Consider the following 18,450-nt stretch of genomic DNA (forward strand, 5'->3'; position numbering starts at 1 on the left):
TGCCGGGGGCCGCCGGGCCGAGACCGGCCCCATGGGCGCGCCGGGCTGCAGCCTGCCGGCGCCGGAGCGGCAACCCCGCGGGGCGGGCCGGGGGCGCAGCAGGGGCCGAAGTTGGGCTGACGGGGGGCGGGGCGGGGGCCCGGGGACGCCGGAGGGGCCGGCGCGGGGGCGCGCGGCGCGGCCGGCGGCGGCTCGGGCCCCCGCGCTCGGGCGCCGGCGGGCAGCGGCGGCCCGGGCCGGGGGACGCGCCCCCGCGGCCCGCGCCCCGCCCCGGGGCGGCGGCCTAGGCCGGGGCGAGCGTCCGGGCCCGGCGCGGCCGCCGCAGCGCTCGGAGCCGCAGGTCCGGGCCGGCCCGCTCGGCGCGGGAGGGGCGGCGGGAGGGGCCGGGCCGTGCCGCAGGAGGGGTGCGGGCGGCGCCCCCCCGGCTCCGAGCGCTCGCTCCGCCCGCCGCCCCCTCCCCCGGCCTCTCCGCCCCCCATCCCACCTCCCCACCCTCGTAAGGAAATAATGCTGGCGGGCGCCCGCACCTCGCAGTCGCTCGCCGCGCGCCGCGGGGACAGGGCGCCCGCTCGCTGGCCACGCCGGGACCCCCGCCGCGCCGCCTAGGCGGCCCCGCCAGCCGCAGGGACAGCGCCGGCCCGCGCCCGGCCCGCGCCGCGGCCGCCTCGCACCCCGGTCCGCGCCCGCCGCCCTCCGCCCAGGACGGGGGTGCCACGATGCCCCGCCGCTGCGCAGGGCCCCGGGCCGCCCCCGACGTGTGACCCCAGCCGGGTGCCCCTGCTCGGCCGGCCGCCCGGCCCGGGGACGCCCCCGGCCCGGGCCCCGGGGGCGGAGGCGGAGGCCGCCGCCGGGAGGGGCATGTCCGGCCCCGGGAGCGCCAGCCCCCCGGGCTCCGCGGCGCCCGCGCCCCGGGGAGGCCCGGAGCACCGCGCGGCGTGGGGGGACGCCGACCCCCGCGCCAACGGCTGCCCCCACGGCCCCGGGGGCGCGCCGGCCGCGCAGCCGCGCCTGGCCGGCCGCTGGCGCGGCGACGACGGCGGCGGCGGCGGCGGCGACCCCCTGGCCGGGGGCTTCGGCTTCAGCTTCCGCTCCAAGTCGGCCTGGCAGGAGCGCGGCGGCGGCGGCGGCGGCGACCCCCGTGGCGGGGGCGGCCCCGAGGGCCGGCCGCGCGCGGGGCCCGAGCCGGGCCCGGCCGACGCGCGGGCCCGGGGCCGCGGCCCCGGGGACCCCGAGGCCGGCGCCGTCGAGGCCCGCGCGGGGCCCGGGGAGGCGGGCGCGGGCGCGGCGCTGGGCGCCTGCTGCCTGGCGCTGCTGCACATCTTCCGCTCCAAGAAGTTCCCCTCGGACAAGCTGGAGCGCCTGTACCAGCGCTACTTCTTCCGCCTGAACCAGAGCAGCCTGACCATGCTCATGGCCGTGCTGGTGCTCGTGTGCCTCGTCATGCTGGCCTTCCACGCCGCGCGGCCCCCGGTCCGGCTGCCCTACCTGGGCGTGCTGGCGGCCGCCGTGGGCGTCATCCTGGTCATGGCCGTGCTCTGCAACCGCGCCGCCTTCCACCAGGACCACATGGGCCTGGCCTGCTACGCGCTCATCGCCGTGGTGCTGGCGGTCCAGGTGGTGGGCCTGCTGCTGCCCCAGCCACGCAGCGCCTCCGAGGGCATCTGGTGGACCGTGTTCTTCATCCACACCATCTACACGCTGCTGCCCGTGCGCATGCGGGCCGCCGTCCTCAGCGGGGTCCTGCTGTCCGCGCTGCACCTGGCCATCGCCCTGCGCGCCAACGCCCAGGACCGCTTCCTGCTCAAGCAGGTAGGCCCAGCGGCGCGGGGGCCGGACGGTGGGCGGAGGGGCAGCGCAGACGGGCCGAAGCCCGCGCCGCACCATCTCGCCCGAGCCGCGGGGAAGATGGGGTGGAGTGGCGAGAAGGCAGCGGCCTTCGGTCCGGCCCTCCCGGTGGGGACCAGGGCGGCACCCCTGGCCCAGCCCTGTCGGGGATGGGCAGGCGGCGCCGTCCTTGAGCAGGGACCGGCAAGCGTGCTTCGGTGACTGAGAGGGTCCCGAGGCCCGGTTGCCGCCTTCAGCGAGTGGGCAGGACTCTTCAGCCGTGCGCAGGCGGGGTCCCTCCGGCCCCTGCCTGAGTGGGTTCTCGGGACTCCTGCATCCCGTGCTCTTTGCTTACTCACTGCCAGGGGAGTGGGTTTTCACATGTCCCTGCGAGGATTCGTCCGGCGAGCCTGGAATGGTGGGCTCCGGGGAAGGAAAACTTCCACCGGGTGGATGGGTGGCACCACCGGAGGCTTCTGGGAGAGGCGCGTGCTTGTCTGCACAGCCTCCTCCTTTGGCAGTGCCCTAGTCCGTGCCCCTGGGCCTCAGCCGCTGAGCCCTGCCGAAGTGGCTTGTTGGTGTGAACTGTGCCGAGTCAGATGGGCCCTTGGAGTAGGTTGCGCCCCCCCCCTCTCCTCCCCAGTGCTTGGGCTCAAACCCAGGTCCTCACACCTGCTGGGCAAGAGCTTTCCCGCTGAGCCTCATCCACCCAGTCTCTGGGCTCTGCCTTCTCTGAGCCTCTTGCCGTCCTCGTGTGCCTTCTCCCCAGTCCCTGCAGTTCCTCGCCGGTCCGATGAGCTCCACATCCTCTTTCCTGAGGGGCTCTCCCCCGGCCTGTGGCTCCCAGGGCGCGGTGCTCTCTGCCGGCTGAGTTCTGGGGCAGGCTCTGGGCGCCGGGGCTCTTGCTGACCCCTCAGGATGCTCTGCGATGGAGAAAGGGGCCATCTAGCACCCCCGGGGACTGAGTTTCTTTTCCAGAGAACGAAGGCCGCTGGGATGTGGCTCAGCAAGTCAAGTGCAGCTTCTGCCTGGCCTTGGGGGTGGGGTGGGGTGCGGGGATTTTGATCCCTGAACTCACAGGATCTCATAGAAGCCCGTTGCTGGCAGGGAGCGAGAAAGCTGCCTCCTCCCCTGCCCCAGTCTCCTCTGCACCCTGGCCCCCTGCAGCCGCCCCCGCAGGCCCCTGCTCCCGGGGCTGAGTGCTTACTTGTCCTGCGGGAAACTTGCTCTCCATCCCCGCAGCCCCTCCCAGCCCCTCCGTGCGGCCGTCCTGGGTGAGGACGCCTGTTTCCCACCCTCTTCCTTGTCTCACACATCACAGGAGTTCTTCTTCGTAGGGAGTTGGTAACCGCTTGCCGGTTCACTTGGGTTTCCGTGAGTGGAGGTGATGGGGCTGTTCATGCGAAAGTTTTTCCTAGCTTGTGTTTGGAAAGAAGAAAAGTTTTTGGAGATCAGCTTTGAACTTGAGAGAGAAACCCAAGGAGAGGTGATGGCCTAAAAAAAAAAGTTAACTATTCCGTGAGTGCTTCTGAAGGCTCCCACTCTTTTGACCCGAAGGCCTCGGTCTCACATGGGGGCTGGGTCTCGGGGGTTATTCCAGGCTTGAGTGGGAGGCAGCTTGCTGAGGCGGGGGCAGCTTTCCTGCAGAGGGAGGGCGAGTCACCCTGCGGAACCTCGGAGAGTTCCGGGAGCACTTTCCTGCACCACACTTGGCATGTGGGGTGTGATGCCAGGTCTTGGCTGTTGACTTTCAGGGGGCTGCAGCTGGAGCCTGGAGGAGCATGGGGGCTTGGGCGAGGCCATCTCCCCTGGGCCACAGAGAATATCGGATGGAGTTGCCCTCAGTTCAGTCCTTCGGCAACCCCCTGGGCTGTCTCCCCCTGCTGCACTGCCTGCCCTGCCCCCTTCTCACTTCTTTTATTGGGTGTGGTTGCCTCCCTCAACCCCCCGGCCCCCCACCACCCGGACTCCAAGCTTCTGGGTGGAGCGACACAACTTTGCAGGCCTGCCCACTCCTTGCTGAGTCTGGCGGAGAGTGTCAGGAACGGTCCGTGACCAAACAGTGCAAACATTCCTTCTGTTTGGCCTCAGAGAAGCCGGTGTCCTTCGGGCTTGTGTTTGGTTTGCCTCTTCCGATTATGCCTGATGCGGGAGTCGGCGGCTGGAGCACGCCCTGGGGGAGAATTGGTCGGGAGGGCAGTGGCGGGGAGGGTTCGGGTCCACACTTCGTGCTTTTTCTCTGCGGGAGAGGCTGGGAATAGGGTGGGGTAGCTGGAGCCGGGGACGTCCCCTCCGTGATGCCCAGTTAGGCCCTGGGACCCTGCCCGAGCCGCCGTTTCTCCTCCTCCCCTGTGAGCTGGCCTGCCTTGCGGCCAGGGCCCTGGGCCTCAGCATCTCGACCTGCCGGGAGCTCCTGTGTGAGGGCCGCTGCCTTGGGCAGGGGGAGGGCGCCTCTCCCTAAACTGCCTGTCCTCCTGCTGCTTTCCCTGAGCCCGGCAGGGACAGGCCCTCCCTCTGCCTCTCACTCTTCTCCGGGGGGACCCCCACACCCCCTGCTTCTCTCTCCCCGCTTGCGCCTTTCTTCCCTCACTTGCCCGCCTCCCCTCCACCCAGCCCCCGACTGCTCTCTGCCCCCTCTCCTTTCACCGCCCGCGTGCAGGTTCTGCTGCCCACCCCTCCCCCAGCCCGTGCTCGTCCCTCACTGCGTCTCCTTGTTGGGGTACAGGAGGAGCATCACGGGTTGTTTTCGTCTCCTCCTTTGCCTGTTGCAAGTCCCCCTGCTACACCCGTACCATAAATAACACTCGAGCATCTGCCAAACACATTCCTCACTTGTGTTAATAGGCTGCAATGATGCCGGAGCCTGTTGCCATGGCAACCTCATTTTTGTTTGACTGTAGCCCACTCTGCTCCATAAAGCCTCTGCACGCACTCACACACAAACAAGGACACGCGCACAATCTGCACATATGCTGGCTCTTGCTGATGCAGCGGGAGGGGACGTCCGTCTCACTGTCCGGGGCCCCTCTGTGAGCCGGGAACGGGCTGAAGAACTCTTTGCCGAGCCGAGGGCCTGCTCACCTGAGGGTGCCATGATTCTGTGGCCAATTTAGCCGGACCTGGTGCAGTTTCCGAGGAGGTTCCAGCCTGCCCCGGTTCCCTGGGCACCAGGAGAGCTGCTGGGGGTGCCCTCGTAGTGGGCACAACCCACCCCACCCACCCTGTCCAAGGTTGTGTCTGCTCCCCGCTGGCCTTTGGGAGAAACGCCCAGGTCGCCTGCACTGTCTTGCTGGGTGCTGTGTGAGCCGCCACAGGAGAGCGGGGCCACTGTGTGGGCTGCACGGGGACGTGAGTGCCTGTGTATGCACATGTGTGTGCATTTGTGCCCCCATGTTTGTGTGTATGTGCACGTGACAGTTTTTGTGTGTGTGTGTGTGTGTGTGTGTGTGTGCGTACCATGGCACCTGTGTGCTGACTTGGGAAGGAGATCATTGTTCTGTCCCATGTATTCGGGCCCGTGGGCTGGCTTCTCCCGGCCACTTGCCTGGCTGATTCAAGTCCGTGAGTGCCCTTTCGACCTTGACTTTTGACTCCTCAGAGAAGAACCATAGATGCACAATTCCCCTTTTCATAAGAAGACTGGGGAGGAGGCTCGAGTGGTCAACTCTTGGCCTCCATCCCTACCCTCTCGGGTGGCCCTCCGGGCAGCTTGGCACAGAGCCTGGCTGTTGGCGGGGAGCCGGATGGCAGCGGCTGCCCCATGATGCCCGCTGGCCACTGCTGCCTCCCTGCCGCCAGGTTGCTGTAAAGGACGATACCCTGGTGCCTCCATGGCTGGGAAGAGTCTGTGCCAGCTCCTGTCCCAGCTGCAACAAACCGAAGCTGGGGGGTGCCTGGAGCGTGGGGCAGCCCGCTTACCTCGTCTCTAGGCCACACTGTGTCCTGTGGTCTCTGTGATGCAGCTTGGAAGGGGTGCAGGACCCTCGGGGCTGGGCGGTCCTGGAGGGAGAGGGGGTCATCTTTGAGTGGCCAGGGCACCCTCCTTTCCTGGACAGGGCTTAAGGGGTGATGCAGTGGCAGACACCCCAGAGTATGGCGGCCCGTGTTTGGCCTCGTGCGTCTCTCGACAGCGCTGCCTGATCTGCTAGAAGCGCTTTCAGTGTCAGCAGGAGAGGCTGGACAGCGGCTTCCCACGGGCCCTGCACACGCTCCCCTCCGTCTGAGCACTTGACAGGGAATGCTGGGGACCCAAGGTGGGAGTCCCCACCCGCCATGATTGTGCCAGCCTCTTGCTGGCTGACCACTGCCTGCTCGGCCCCCGGTGGACTTCATTCGTGGTGACACGAGTCCTTGGTGGCTTACTTCTCAGGAGCATAGCCTGTGTGAGAAATGGAAACAGGCGTGCCACCATGATCAAGCACGCGAGACCTCTGGGTCAGACACCTGCGTTACCTTCAGTCCTGGTCCAGGGGGGTCAGGTAGGAGATCTAGCGAATGGAGGGTGGGTGGGATCTGCATTTGTTTTCTCTCCCAAATACAAAACTTTATGACGACAGTGGGAACGCGCGCGTGCACGCACACACACACACACACACACACACACACACACACACACATTGTTCTTTTTCCCTTTCTGCCTTTGTCTCAAGGCAGTGTCCAAGTGCAGGGCAGGAAGGACCTTCTGCAACATTCCAGGTGCAGTGCAGGAACGGGGCTGTGGGGTGCTGGGGGCCCACATCGTGAGCAGGCAGTTTGGAGAACTGCAGAGCCTTGCTTAGGTTTCTGGACATATTTACCTCCCCGGATGCTTGAGGTCCTTTGAAACACAGTGTTTGCTTGTGAAATTCAGAGGACGGTGGTCAGGGGGACTGAAGCAAGGGGACTGGAAGGACTTGATCTCTGAGAGGATGCGTGGAAGGGTGAGGGCGATCCGGTGGGAGGAGGGCAGGTAGTAGCCAGGGAGGCAGACGGAGAGCGTCCAGAGCGTGGTGATCACTGGGTTTTAGAAGGGGAGTGGCGTTAGTTTTTCTCACTGCTCCTAAGGGCAAGGCTGTGGCGGACGGCTGGATAGCAGTAGATGGCTTTCAGCCTGGAGTCAGGGCTGCGTTCCAGGCTGCGGGGCAGCAGCCATTCAGCCAGTGTCTCCTGGCTTCTGTGCCTGCCGAGGTGTTCCTTCCAGTGGGCGTAGGACAGCCTCGGTCAAGCTTGGAAGTGAAGAGGTGGGGAGTGTTCCTCTAGGAGTCTGGGCCCCTGATGGAGCTATGTTCTTTCCGGGGCGGGGGCTTTGGGTGTCAGGAGGCCCTGCGGGTGGCTCTTGGCCAGTGGGACCGAAGTTCACTAAGGGCCTGGGAATGTGATGTTGCTCAGTTCTGGCAGTGTTGGGGCCTCGGGGGCCACAGTGCTGCTCAGGGACCATCTGGAATCTTGGCATCAGAGTCGGGTGGTGCCAGCCTGCACCCGCACTGCTGGTGGCCTCTTGAGCCCTGGAGCTGTATGTGAAGCAGCTTGGCTAGCTCACTTTTCTGCACCTCCAGGGCATCCCAGTGATCACTCTCAGATTTGGATCTTTGGTGAGAGATAATCGCTCAGGTCACACCCAGGCCCAGGGTTCTGAGCTCCTGTGCTTGGATGGTGTGACTGTCTCCCGAATCCATCATCATGGTGTCCTGTTGTGCTCATTTAGTTTTTTTTTTGGGGGGGGGGGGCAGAGTCTCTCTCTCTCTCTCTCTCTCTCTCTCTCTCTCTTCTCTCAACAGACATAGCAGTGCTCAGGACTTACTCTTAGTTCTGAGCTCCTATTAGTGTTCAGGACCATGTGCCATATGGGGTGCTGGGTTTAAACCTGGTTGAGCACGGGCAAGGCAAGCTCCCTGCCTGCCTGTGGTACTGTCACTCTGGCCCCAGAGAAGCAGGATCCCTGCCGACATGCAGAGTCCCCCGCTGATGCCCGGGACGATGCTGAGTGTGTCCTGGGCTCAGATGCAGATCCGAAGGCAGCACCCAGGTGTGGGATGGGTGGAGCGTGTGGAGAGTGAGACCGCGGGTGGGTGGGGAGGGGGCGGGGGTTGGGCGTTAGGAGATGGTTGGATTTCAGGAGAGGAGATGAGAGCTGTGAGTGGGGAGGGGAAGAGCTTGGAAGTGGGGAGAGGGATGCGCTCGGGAACAATGAGACGCAGTCACCAGCACAGGCTGGGGGCAGCGAACCATCCGGAGACAGTGATGGCTTTATTCTTCAGGCCCGCCCCTTGTGTCCGCGTGAAACCGCACGAGCTCCCCCTCCCCCTCCTCTTGCCCTGGGCCTCCGGGCTGTGGCTCTGGGCTGGAGGCTTCCCACCTGCTCAGTGGGGCCCCCTTGGCCCTCCCCCTCAGTGACCCCCTGGGCTGGGCCCCTGCAGAGTCCCACCCCGGCTTTGGCAGGGTCCCGAAGAACCTCGTGTCTCCTCAGCGTTTGGCACATAGTAGGTGCTCAGTGCAGGTTTGAATGAGTGAAAGATCGGGTGGCGGGGTGGGTGGATGGCCACATGCAGACACTCTGCTGTGCTGACGTGCTAGACCAACACTTCCACAGAAGGAAGCGCGGGGCTGGTTTGTCGGCCTATTTTGGTGGATTGTAATCCTAGAGTCTGAGCAGGGCTGCCCAGATCCTCCGGCTGCAATTTCGAGTGCGTGCTTTCTCGGAAAAGGAGCTGCTGCCTGGCACTGCACAGGGCCAAGCACCATCACCCAGTCGTTCTTTTAGGCACCTCCCTCCCTGTTTATTCAGACAGCATCCGGGGATTAGGTGCCTACTGTGTGCCGGCGCTGTGCTAGGTGGGGTTGGGAGAGGGGGAAGGCAGAGATTCACAGACGACTCAAGCTGGGTTCCAGATCCTAGAAGGGCGTTTAGCCCAGAGCTAGACTCTCTGGAGGGGTGTGAATGATCACACACACATGCACACATACACATGCATGCACACAAATGCACACATGCACGCACACACATGCACACACACATGCACACACACATACACACACGCATGAATGCACACATGCACATACACACATGCACACATACGCACACACATGCACGCACACACACACACACACAGCTGGTTCTGTGTCGCACAAGTTTAGGAGACACTGACTTAAGCTGATTTCTTCATTGTGGAATTGTCGAATTTTTCATGCCCTGCATGGGGAGTATAGGATGGCCTCATCGAATAGATCTAACCTCAGAATCTGTCTTACAGGAAACAAAATGGGGCACAGCACAGGTGTCAGGACCAGGGGCACCCGGGCATTACTCAGGACACCTGCCTGGGGTCAGCGAAGTGGGAATATGGTGTGGGCACTGGCAGTCCCCTCCGTGAGGGCTGCGTGCCTCGTTCATTTCCAGTCCAGGACAGGAATCCATGTAAAATAGAAGGCAGGCATTGGGAGGGACTGGGGGATCCTACTTGATGTAGTTTCAGTTTCTTTTAGGGATTTTTTTTCTATTGTCATTTGAGTTTAGAACAGGTTGGACTTCTGTCTAATGACCTTTGGGGGGGGGTCCACGTTCATAGAATGTTTCTCTTGCGTTCATGCTCCCCACGCTGTCCACAGGACGTGATATAGGCTGTTCCAAATCACTTTCCTCACTCCTCTTTCCTTTCTGCCCTCCCTTCCAAGAGGTGAGGGCACCTTCTCAGCTGTAACCAGCAGATGCTAGGGGTCACTCTGACTAAACTTGGTCAGCTGGGGTCAGCAGTTCAGTGCTGCTAGGGCTGGAGGTTGTGTTGCTGCTGGCACCCTGCTGTGCCAGGGGCCACCAAGACCACCCTGTGATGCCACCCAGCGGGACTTGGGAGGCCACGTGGTACCACGGATTGAAACAGCATCAACAGCTGTGTGCAGGGCAGGAGCCCTCATCATGGGCTGTCTGTCTGTCTCTCCAGACCAAGGGACATATTTTTTTTTTTAATCCACTCAAAGAAAACATTTCTTTGTTTTTTCATCTTTAGAGGCAATGCTGGCTTACAGGACTGTATATACCTTAGAATTCATTGTTTTTTTTTTTTTTGCTTAGACTTTCCACCAGATCCTGATTGATGCTCATCATGCTCCTACCACTGAACTCGATCACCAGTTCCCCCAAAGGGTACTGATGGGGACCCAGGATGCAGTGCGCCTGCCTTACCTGTGTGAGGCTTTGAGTTGGGTCCCTGGCACTTTCTAACATGCCAAGTGTTGTTGGGGAGGCACTGTGTGATCCTGGCATCACAACCAACTGTGTGATCCTTGGTTGGTGTAGCCACAGTGAAAACAAAGGGATGGGGAAAATGAAGCTTACACATATGTCTTTGCTGTAGGGCTGGTACTGGGCAAATCTCTTACATACATGATTTTATTTCATCTTAATATCAGCCTGATGAGAAAGCCTTTTCTGCTCATTTCTGGGCTAGAGAAAAATGGTCAAAGCGAAGGTAACTTCCCCAAGGTCACGGGGCTGCTGAGTACAGCAGATGGCTCAGTGCCCGCCGCGCGGCTCTCAGCCCCCAGGACCTTCTCTGGCCTTGAGGACGTGCTGGGGAGAGGCACCCGCCCAGGTCAGCTCAGCCGCACACCAGGCCAGCAGGCGGTCCAGCCCGTGAGAGCGTTGGGGTGTGGGGATGTGTGCAGCTCCTTGAGGTGCCTCCGGATAAGTCTCTTCTCCTCAAACCCTTGTCTCAGGATCCTTTTCTGGGGCATCCCATTGAATGGAGGAGCTGGGGTTCGTCCAGCTTTGAGTTGGACATGCTCGTGAGGGGTCGAGGCTGTTTCCGAGAGGGAGGCCCGCAGGGCTCAGGGGCCCAGCCCTGTGTCCCAGTAGTATGAAATTTGTAAAACAACTATAATCATGCATATGTATTTAGATTTCTTACTTCTTGAAATTATATTTCTGTTCTCTGGCACTGGCTCAAATAAATACCATCCAGATGTTTCAAACACTTGTGTGATTGATTAATATGTGTCACACAACGCCACGCAGATACGAAAATTTGGGGGGTTGGCTTTGGAACCACACCTGACTTCTCAGGCAAGTCCTTCCCCGTCTCTCGGCAGCAGTCAGGGACTCTTCCTGGCTTGGGGCTCAGGGGACCATACGTGGTGCTGAAAATTCCAACCTGGTCCTGGCGGCTGCAGCCTCATCCCGTCCTGCACTAATGTGTCAGTTATAGACGACAAAGGACTTTACACCTGATATCTTATGTGCTTCTCATGACAGCGCTGAAGGAGTGACAGGTTAAGTGTGATGGAGAGAGACTCGGCTTTGGGCCCAGGGGACAGGAGAGGTTACCCGCTCCCAGCTGAGTTGCCTGATTCTCAGCTTCCTCTGTAACTGACGTTCTGAGCTCCTGTCGGGTGGGATTTGGGCTCAGGTGGCTCGGGCAAGCTTTTGCTGGTGAGAGGGAAGTTCAGGTCCAGAGAGGTTAGTGACCTCACGTAGGTCAGGCAGCTTTAGGTGCCCATGTAATCATTAAGATGGACTCCAGACCCAGTGCTCTGAAAGGGCCGGCGGCAACACAGCTGTGCCCCAGCAGCTGTCCGCTTTGGAATGCATTGCTAGGCATGGATGGGAACGTTGCCTCCCTCCTGCCGTTGGCTCTGCTGGGCATCCAATGAGTTGTTTCTGGAGCTGTAGGAGTGGTGTGAGGGAGGCGCGTCGGCGATGGGGTGGGGAGGTTGGAGGGCACCTGGGGTCAGGTGTTTGCCCGGGAAGAGCCCCAGAGTGCTTCGAGGGGTGCGGGTGGGCACTGACCACAGGACAGTCAGGAGCTGCACAGGAGGCTTGCCTCACTCTGGAGCACGGCTGCGACCCTCTCGCACTCAGGGCCAGAAGCCCCTGTGGGGCACATCAGGGTCACTCCCGGTACAGGCCCCGACAGACACTCAGACCCTGGACGCACACATCAGGATGACCCCTGGGTGCAGGCCCGGGTCGGACCCTGGACACACACATCAGGATGACCCCTGGGTGCAGGCCCGGCTCCGACCCTGGGCCATGCAGGAGGGCAGTGTGGTCTTTCACTGGCCGACAGGCAGTGCTCAGTTGAGACTGGTTGAGGTGAGGTGTCTAGCTCCTCACAACCGTCAGCATCCCGAGAGCGCCCAGGCATCCTGCGTGCACTCACTTCTGTTGCTTTTCTTTTCTTTTTTAAGTAATTTTATTGTTTTACTTTTGCTTTTTGGGTCGCACCCTGTGATGCTCAGGGGCTACTGCTGGTGCTCAGGAATCACTCCTGGCAGTGCTCGGGGGACCATATGGGACGCTGGGGATTGAACTCGGGTCAGCCGCGTGTGAGGCGAACGCCCTACCCGCTGTGCTATTGCTCCGGCCCCTCCTGTTGCTTTTCTTAAGAAAGTGGAAGGAAAATGGCCTTCCTGCCTCTGTCCCGTTGACTCACCAAGTGGATCGTCCAGTTTTTATTGTCACGTGTTCCTTGGGGTTTGGGATCATTCCTCGCTTGTCTGCGCCAGATGCCCTTGTCCGCAGGCACCCCTGGCCAAGACCCCCTTCCCGTCAGCCCCAATCGTGCCCCTGACTAGCCCAGCAAGGAGGCCCCTCAGGCCTGCCTGCTGCACCCAGCCAGGAGACTGCAGAGTGGGAGGGCCCGGGTGGAACCCCGGGACCAGAGCGGGCCTGCAGGGTGGGACCCGCCATTGTCGCACTGACGCCGGGGCGCCACTGTGCTGGTTTGTTGTGCTGTCCACAGTGGTGGTCCTCAGGGGCTGTTCCTGGCCCTGTACTCAGAAGTGTCGCCATTCGGAGTCCGGGGCTCATAGCAGGTGGTGGGGTGCAGCACAGGTGATAACCCGTGTGCTGTCCCGGGCCCTCTTGGTGTCTGTGTCTGCCAGAGACTCTGAGCCCGTGTCTGGTCTTTCAGTGCCCCCGGGTGTTTGACATCTGCCTGCCCAGCCCTGCTGGGACAAGGCTGGACACTGTTTCCACTCCGACTCTTTCTCTTGTTTTGGGGGCTGGGGGTGGTGGGACAGACCCGACGGTGCCCTGGTAGTGCCGGGGTTTGAACCTGTGACACAGCAGTGGGTGAAGGTGAGGCCTCAGACTTCGCCCCTGCCTCTGGTCTCTCGGCTCCCCCTCACCGTCCTCCACTGCCCCTCTTGTTGTTGTTGTTGTTGTTGTTGTTGCAGAGAGCAGAGGTCATGTGCATGCTGGTGCCCACGCGTGCATGTGTAGCTGTGGGGTGGGCACGTTTGGGTGAGCTGCTCTCAGCGTGGACGCCCCTTTCCCCGTGGTGCCCTCACACGTCTCACGTGGCCGCACTGTAGCTGTAGCGCCATGCCTGTTGTGTGCAGTGCGAGTGAGGTCTGCCGCAGTGCATGAGCTCACGGGGCGGCTCACTTCCTTAGCTGGCGCTGCCACACCGTCAACTCCGGGGCTCACCAGGAAGGTGGGTCACACCCCTTAGTGGTGGTGGGTGCGCGCGCGCACACACACACACACACACACACACACACACACACACACACACACACTTGCCCCGGGGCCGCAAATTGCTGGAGGTGCCAAAGAAGCCCAGGCGGGCAGGGCTGGCAGGATCTTCCTTGGCACAAGCAGGAATGGAGCCCCCAGTCTCTGTTCCGGAGGCAGCTGCTTGGAGGTGCAGAGCCACCCCCAGGCCCTGGGGCTTGGAGTCCTGCAGATGGGGTTCTTCCTGAGCCACTTCTGGGCCAGCTGGGGCTTAGGAAGTACTGGTTTGCACCTGTCTGTTTTGTTCCGGGGCCACACCTGGCAGTGCTCAGACTGAGCTCGGGGGTCACTCCTGGCAGTGCTCGCAGACCATGTGTTGGCCAGGGGTTGCCCCTCACAAGGCCAGCAACTGGACTCTCCCCAGCTCCTGCTTCTCTTCCTCTCTGTGATTCTCTGTGATTCTGGAGGTATCAGGCGAGCCAGTTCTCCCCTCCCGTCTTCGGTCTCTGTGGCTCTGTGTCTTTCTCCCGACCCTGGAAAGCGCAATGGTTGTGGGAAAGACCCCACGATTTGCCAGGAGGCCAGTTCAGGCCAGGCTGGGGCTGAGTGGTAGACACTCGCCCTGCATTTGTGGGGCTCTGTGCTCTGTGCCCAGCACCATGAAAACCAGACAAAGACACAAATGCGATCGACCTCTGAGGGTCCTGACTACGAGCTCAGTGATACAAAGTCCAAGTATTCTTTTTTTAACAAAAAATTATTTTCTTCTCTATGCTTTTGTCGACTCCAACTGTGCTTAGGGGCTTCCTCCTGGCAGAACTTGCGGGGCCCTATGTGGCACCAGGATGGAGTCGGGGTGGATTGCATGCCAGGCAAGTATATTCCTTGCTGTACTGTCTCCAGACCAGCCTCCTTCCCAGGGCCGTCTTCTGAGACAGCCGTTCCCTGCACGTGGGACACCCCCCCACCCCCCACCCCCGCCGCAGCTTGATTGTTCCATGAAAACACATATGCCTGTCAGCTCTGGTGCTCACCTCACATGTTCAGGGCTGAGACTGCAGGTTGATGGTGGGGCTCAGCTCATGTAACCCAGCAGCACTGCAGGTGTGGGAAGTGGAGGCTCAGAAAGGCCCTGATGGGACCGGCCCAGGGACTCCACACACCTGCGGCCTCAATGTGAGGACGAGCCCTGTGGACATTTCCACACGGCTGAGTTATGGCTGTCTTGAAGGACGCCTTGTTTATAGCTAAAGGGTTTATGGTGGTGATTCACGGAAGAGTGATGGCCACTAGAAATGATTGCAGGCACGTAAGAGGGGAAGAAACCGTGGTTGGTGGTTGGTATATAAAATCTTGTCAGGCAGGGCTGTGGTTCCGTTTATTTATGTTGCTCTTAACACCAGCAATTAGTCCCAAATGTGGCTGGGTAAAAGGTTTAGCACAGGGACTCCGTAATGGCAGGGGTGTGTCAGGGTTAGCTCAGAGCCATAATGATGGCAGGAGTGTCTGTGTCTCAGGGTTAGCACAGGGCCATGCTGTGCAGGGGTGTCTTAGGATTAGCTCAGGCCATGCTGTGCAGGGGTACCTGTATAGGTACCGTTGTCTGCAGAGCCACCCCCAGGAGCAGCCCTGTTCCCCAGATGCCTCTGAAGGCCCCCTTAGCCGCAGCTGTCGGCCATGATCATCTGCCGAGCTCTGCTCGTTTCTGTGTAATGCGGTGGTTCCCTTCGAGCAGGGAGAAACGGGGCAGACCCCCGGGGCCATCCCACCTGTCTGCAAAGCTGTGTGCCCCCTTGCCCAGTGCCCACTGGAATGTGTTGCTAGCTGATGCCCAGCAATGCTGGTGCTGAGACGGTCACTCCAGTCCACAGCAGGCAGATAGCTCTGTGTGTCCCTCATTACTATAGCCTTTCTTTGTTTGGGTACTTTTGGGGGCCGGAGTCATCCTGGTGATGCTCAGGGGCTACCCATATGTGGCACTGGGTATCGAACCTGGGCCCCTTCACATGCTGAGTGTGTGTTCCAGCCCTTTGGGGTGATCTCTGGAACAAAATATTTATTTTATTTGGGCATTTTGGTGCACTTGGTTCTTGGTGTTACTTCCAACTTGGGGCAGTAGTTGCTTCTGCAGGTGTTCAGGGAGAGACTCCTACATGTGGTCGCCCGGGGCCTCCTACATGCAGTGTGAGGAGCTACCTGCTACCTCTCCAGCCCTCCTTATCGGCATCCTGTTTGACTCTAGGCATTGTGATTCACAGTACTGTTCAGGATAGGGCTTGTGCATCGGGTGTTCCAACACCACACCCCACACCGGTGTGCCCTCAGCTCCAATCCCCTGCTTTGGTAAGCTCAGTGCTGCAGACCAAGTCTCATGTTCCGTTGTTTTGGTCCTTTATTGTTCCTCCCTCCCTCCCTCCCTCCCTCCCCCCTCCCTCCCTCCCTCCCCCCCTCCCTCCCCCGCCTCTCTGTTATGAAAGGGAGGAACTTAGTATAGGACCAAGTTCAATTGTTTTCCTTTATGTCCCACACATGAGAGCGATTCTTCTGTCTGTCCCTCTCCCTGTGACGTGCTTCACCCGGGAGGACTCCCTCTAGATGCATCAGTGTCGTGGCGAATTGCCTGGCTTCATCTGGAGGATTACCACGTGTGCTCTTCTGTCGTGTATGGATGTCGTAGTTCCTTCGCTTTTATTTTTTTATTTTTTTTTTTAATTTATTTATTGAATCACTGTGGGAAAGGTTACAAAGCTTTCAGGTTTATGTCTCAGTCATGCAAATATCAAACACATTTCCCTTTACCAATACTTATTTTTTCCCATAAAGAACCCCAATAAAACCCCACCCCCCACCCCTCCCCGTCCCTGTGAGGCAGATGAATTCTAGTTAACACTCTATCCGCTTTGATTAGATTGTTTCAATAAAAGATTCGCCACTATTATTTAGAGTTTACCCCCCCCCCCCCAAATCAGACATGCTGAAAAAGCATTGTGAAGTGATTTGCTTTCTACAGCTGGGTTCAAGAATTAAATGTTGGTTTTGGATTTCTGCTATTTTACCTATTGACCCTGGAAGTATTTCTACTGAAAGTCAGATAGTTAAGAAATTGGTTTCTGTGTTCTGGAGTCGTGGCCGTGCTGGAGAGCCGCTCGTGGGGGGCAACTGGTGGCCTCGGTAGGGCGTGAAGGGCGGAGCGAAACGCCCCCCTTCCCATGAGGTTTTAGTCGCCCCCACACTCCCAGCTCATACCTGCTGTCCACAAGGCTCCCATGTGGCCGCCATCTTTCTTTCCAGAGAGGAGAGGGCGAATGGGGCAACACCCTTTCCCCTCCGGCAGACTTGATGGGCTGGATCAACGCATAGTCCATTCACTTTTCTGCTCCAAGCTGCTGGGTTCTGCATTAAGTCCTTGTGCTTCTGGGGCCATGGCCGTGCTGGAGAGCCGCTCGCGGGGGGCGACTGGTGACCTCGGTAGGGCGTGAAGGACGGACCGGAACGCCCCCCGACCCATGAGGTTTTAGTCACCCCCACTCCCCCGGCTCATACCTGCTGTCCACAAGGCTCCCATGTGGCCGCCATCTTTCTTTCCAGAGAGGAGAGGGCGAATGGGGCAACACCCTTTCCCCTCCGGCAGACTTGATGGCCTGGATCAATGCATAGTCCGTTCACTTTTCTGCTCCAAGCTGCTGGGTTCTGCATTAAGTCCTTGTGCTTCTGGGGCCGTGGCTGCGCTGGAGAGCCGCTCGTGGGGGGCAACTGGTGACCTCGGTAGGGCGTGAAGGACGGACCGGAACGCCCCCCTTCCCATGAAGTTTTAGTCGCCCTCACACCCCCGGCTCATACCTGCTGTCCACAAGGCTCCCATGTGGCCGCCATCTTTCTTTCCAGAGGGAGGAGGGCGGAAGGGAGCAACACCCTTTCCCCTCTGGGCAGAAATGATTGCCTGGATTAACGCATAGTCCTTTCACTTTTCTGCTCCAAGCTGCTGGGTTCTGCATTAAGCCCTTGTGCTTCTGGGGCTGTGGCCGTGCTGGAGAGCCGCTCGTGGGGGGCAACTGGTGACCTCGGTAGGGCGTGAAGGACAGACCGGAACGCCCCCCTTCCCATGAGGTTTTAGTCGCCCCCACACCCCCGGCTCATACCTGCTGTCCACAGGGCTCCCATGTGGCCGCCATCTTTCTTTCCAGAGAGGAGAGGGCGAATGGGGCAACACCCTTTCCCCTCCGGCAGACTTGATGGCCTGGGTCAATGCTTAGTCCGTTCACTTTTCTGCTCCAAGCTGCTGGGTTCTGCATTAAGTCCTTGTGCTTCTGGGGCCGTGGCTGTGCTGGAGAGCCGCTCGTGGGGGGTGACTGGTGACCTCGGTAGGGCGTGAAGGACGGACCGGAACGCCCCCCTTCCCATGAGGTTTTAGTCGCCCCCACACCCCCGGCTCATACCTGCTGTCCACAAGGCTCCCATGTGGCCGCCATCTTTCTTTCCAGAGGGAGGAGGGCGGAAGGGAGCAACACCCTTTCCCCTCTGGGCAGAAATGATTGCCTGGATTAACGCATAGTCCTTTCACTTTTCTGCTCCAAGCTGCTGGGTTCTGCATTATCGCTTTTATTTTTTTCAAGCACGGTGCCTTGCCCACTGGCCTGTTTTCCCAGCCTTGCTGCCGTGTCCTTACCCGGTCACCTGTTCTCGGACGCTTGGGTTGTCTCCAGATCTTGGCTGTTACGGCAGGTGCTGTAGCACACAAGGGAAGGTGAGTGTCCTTTCCGAACAGAATTTTTGTGCCCTGGGTGCAGAGGCGAAGAAGTGGGATTGCCGGGTCCCGCGGAAGCTCAAGCCTAAGTTTCTTGACAAGTGTCCAGATTGTTTTCTAAAGAGGGTTGGACGGTCGGCATGCCCAGCAGCAGAGCGTGAGGGCTCCTTCCCCGCCCCCCTCCCTGCCAACACTGGTGGTTTTTGTTCTTGTAGGCGCCTGTCTCTCTGGGGGGAGGCCGTTTCTCAGCTGGGACAGTGGGGAGCAGAGTGTCAGTGGGTCCCCCCCCCCGTGCTCGCGCGTGTCATGGAACACCCGGCAGGAACTAAGCGGGTGAGGGGGTGAGGAGAGGCCATGGGCAGCTCCTTCCCCTGCAGTAGCCCGGGCGCGGGGGTGGGGGAGTGGGAGACAGCCCCCGTGGGCGCGGCCCTTGGACAATGAGCAGCAGCCC

General features: G+C 60.5%; 1 protein-coding gene across 1 annotated transcript in view; it reads left to right on the forward strand.

The window, feature by feature from the left end:
- Positions 1–660: 660 nt before the first annotated feature.
- Positions 661–18,450, forward strand: part of ADCY5 (adenylate cyclase 5) — a 141,734-nt gene continuing 123,944 nt past the window's right edge. Inside the window, exon 1 of the mRNA XM_056126490.1 lies at positions 661–1,809. Coding sequence (XP_055982465.1) covers positions 859–1,809 — 951 coding nt within the window. The 5' untranslated portion in view covers positions 661–858. The remainder of the gene's footprint in view (positions 1,810–18,450) is intronic.

Source organism: Sorex fumeus, unplaced genomic scaffold (assembly GCF_029834395.1).
Source record: "Sorex fumeus unplaced genomic scaffold, SorFum_2.1 ptg000063l, whole genome shotgun sequence".
NCBI lineage: Eukaryota > Metazoa > Chordata > Mammalia > Eulipotyphla > Soricidae > Sorex > Sorex fumeus.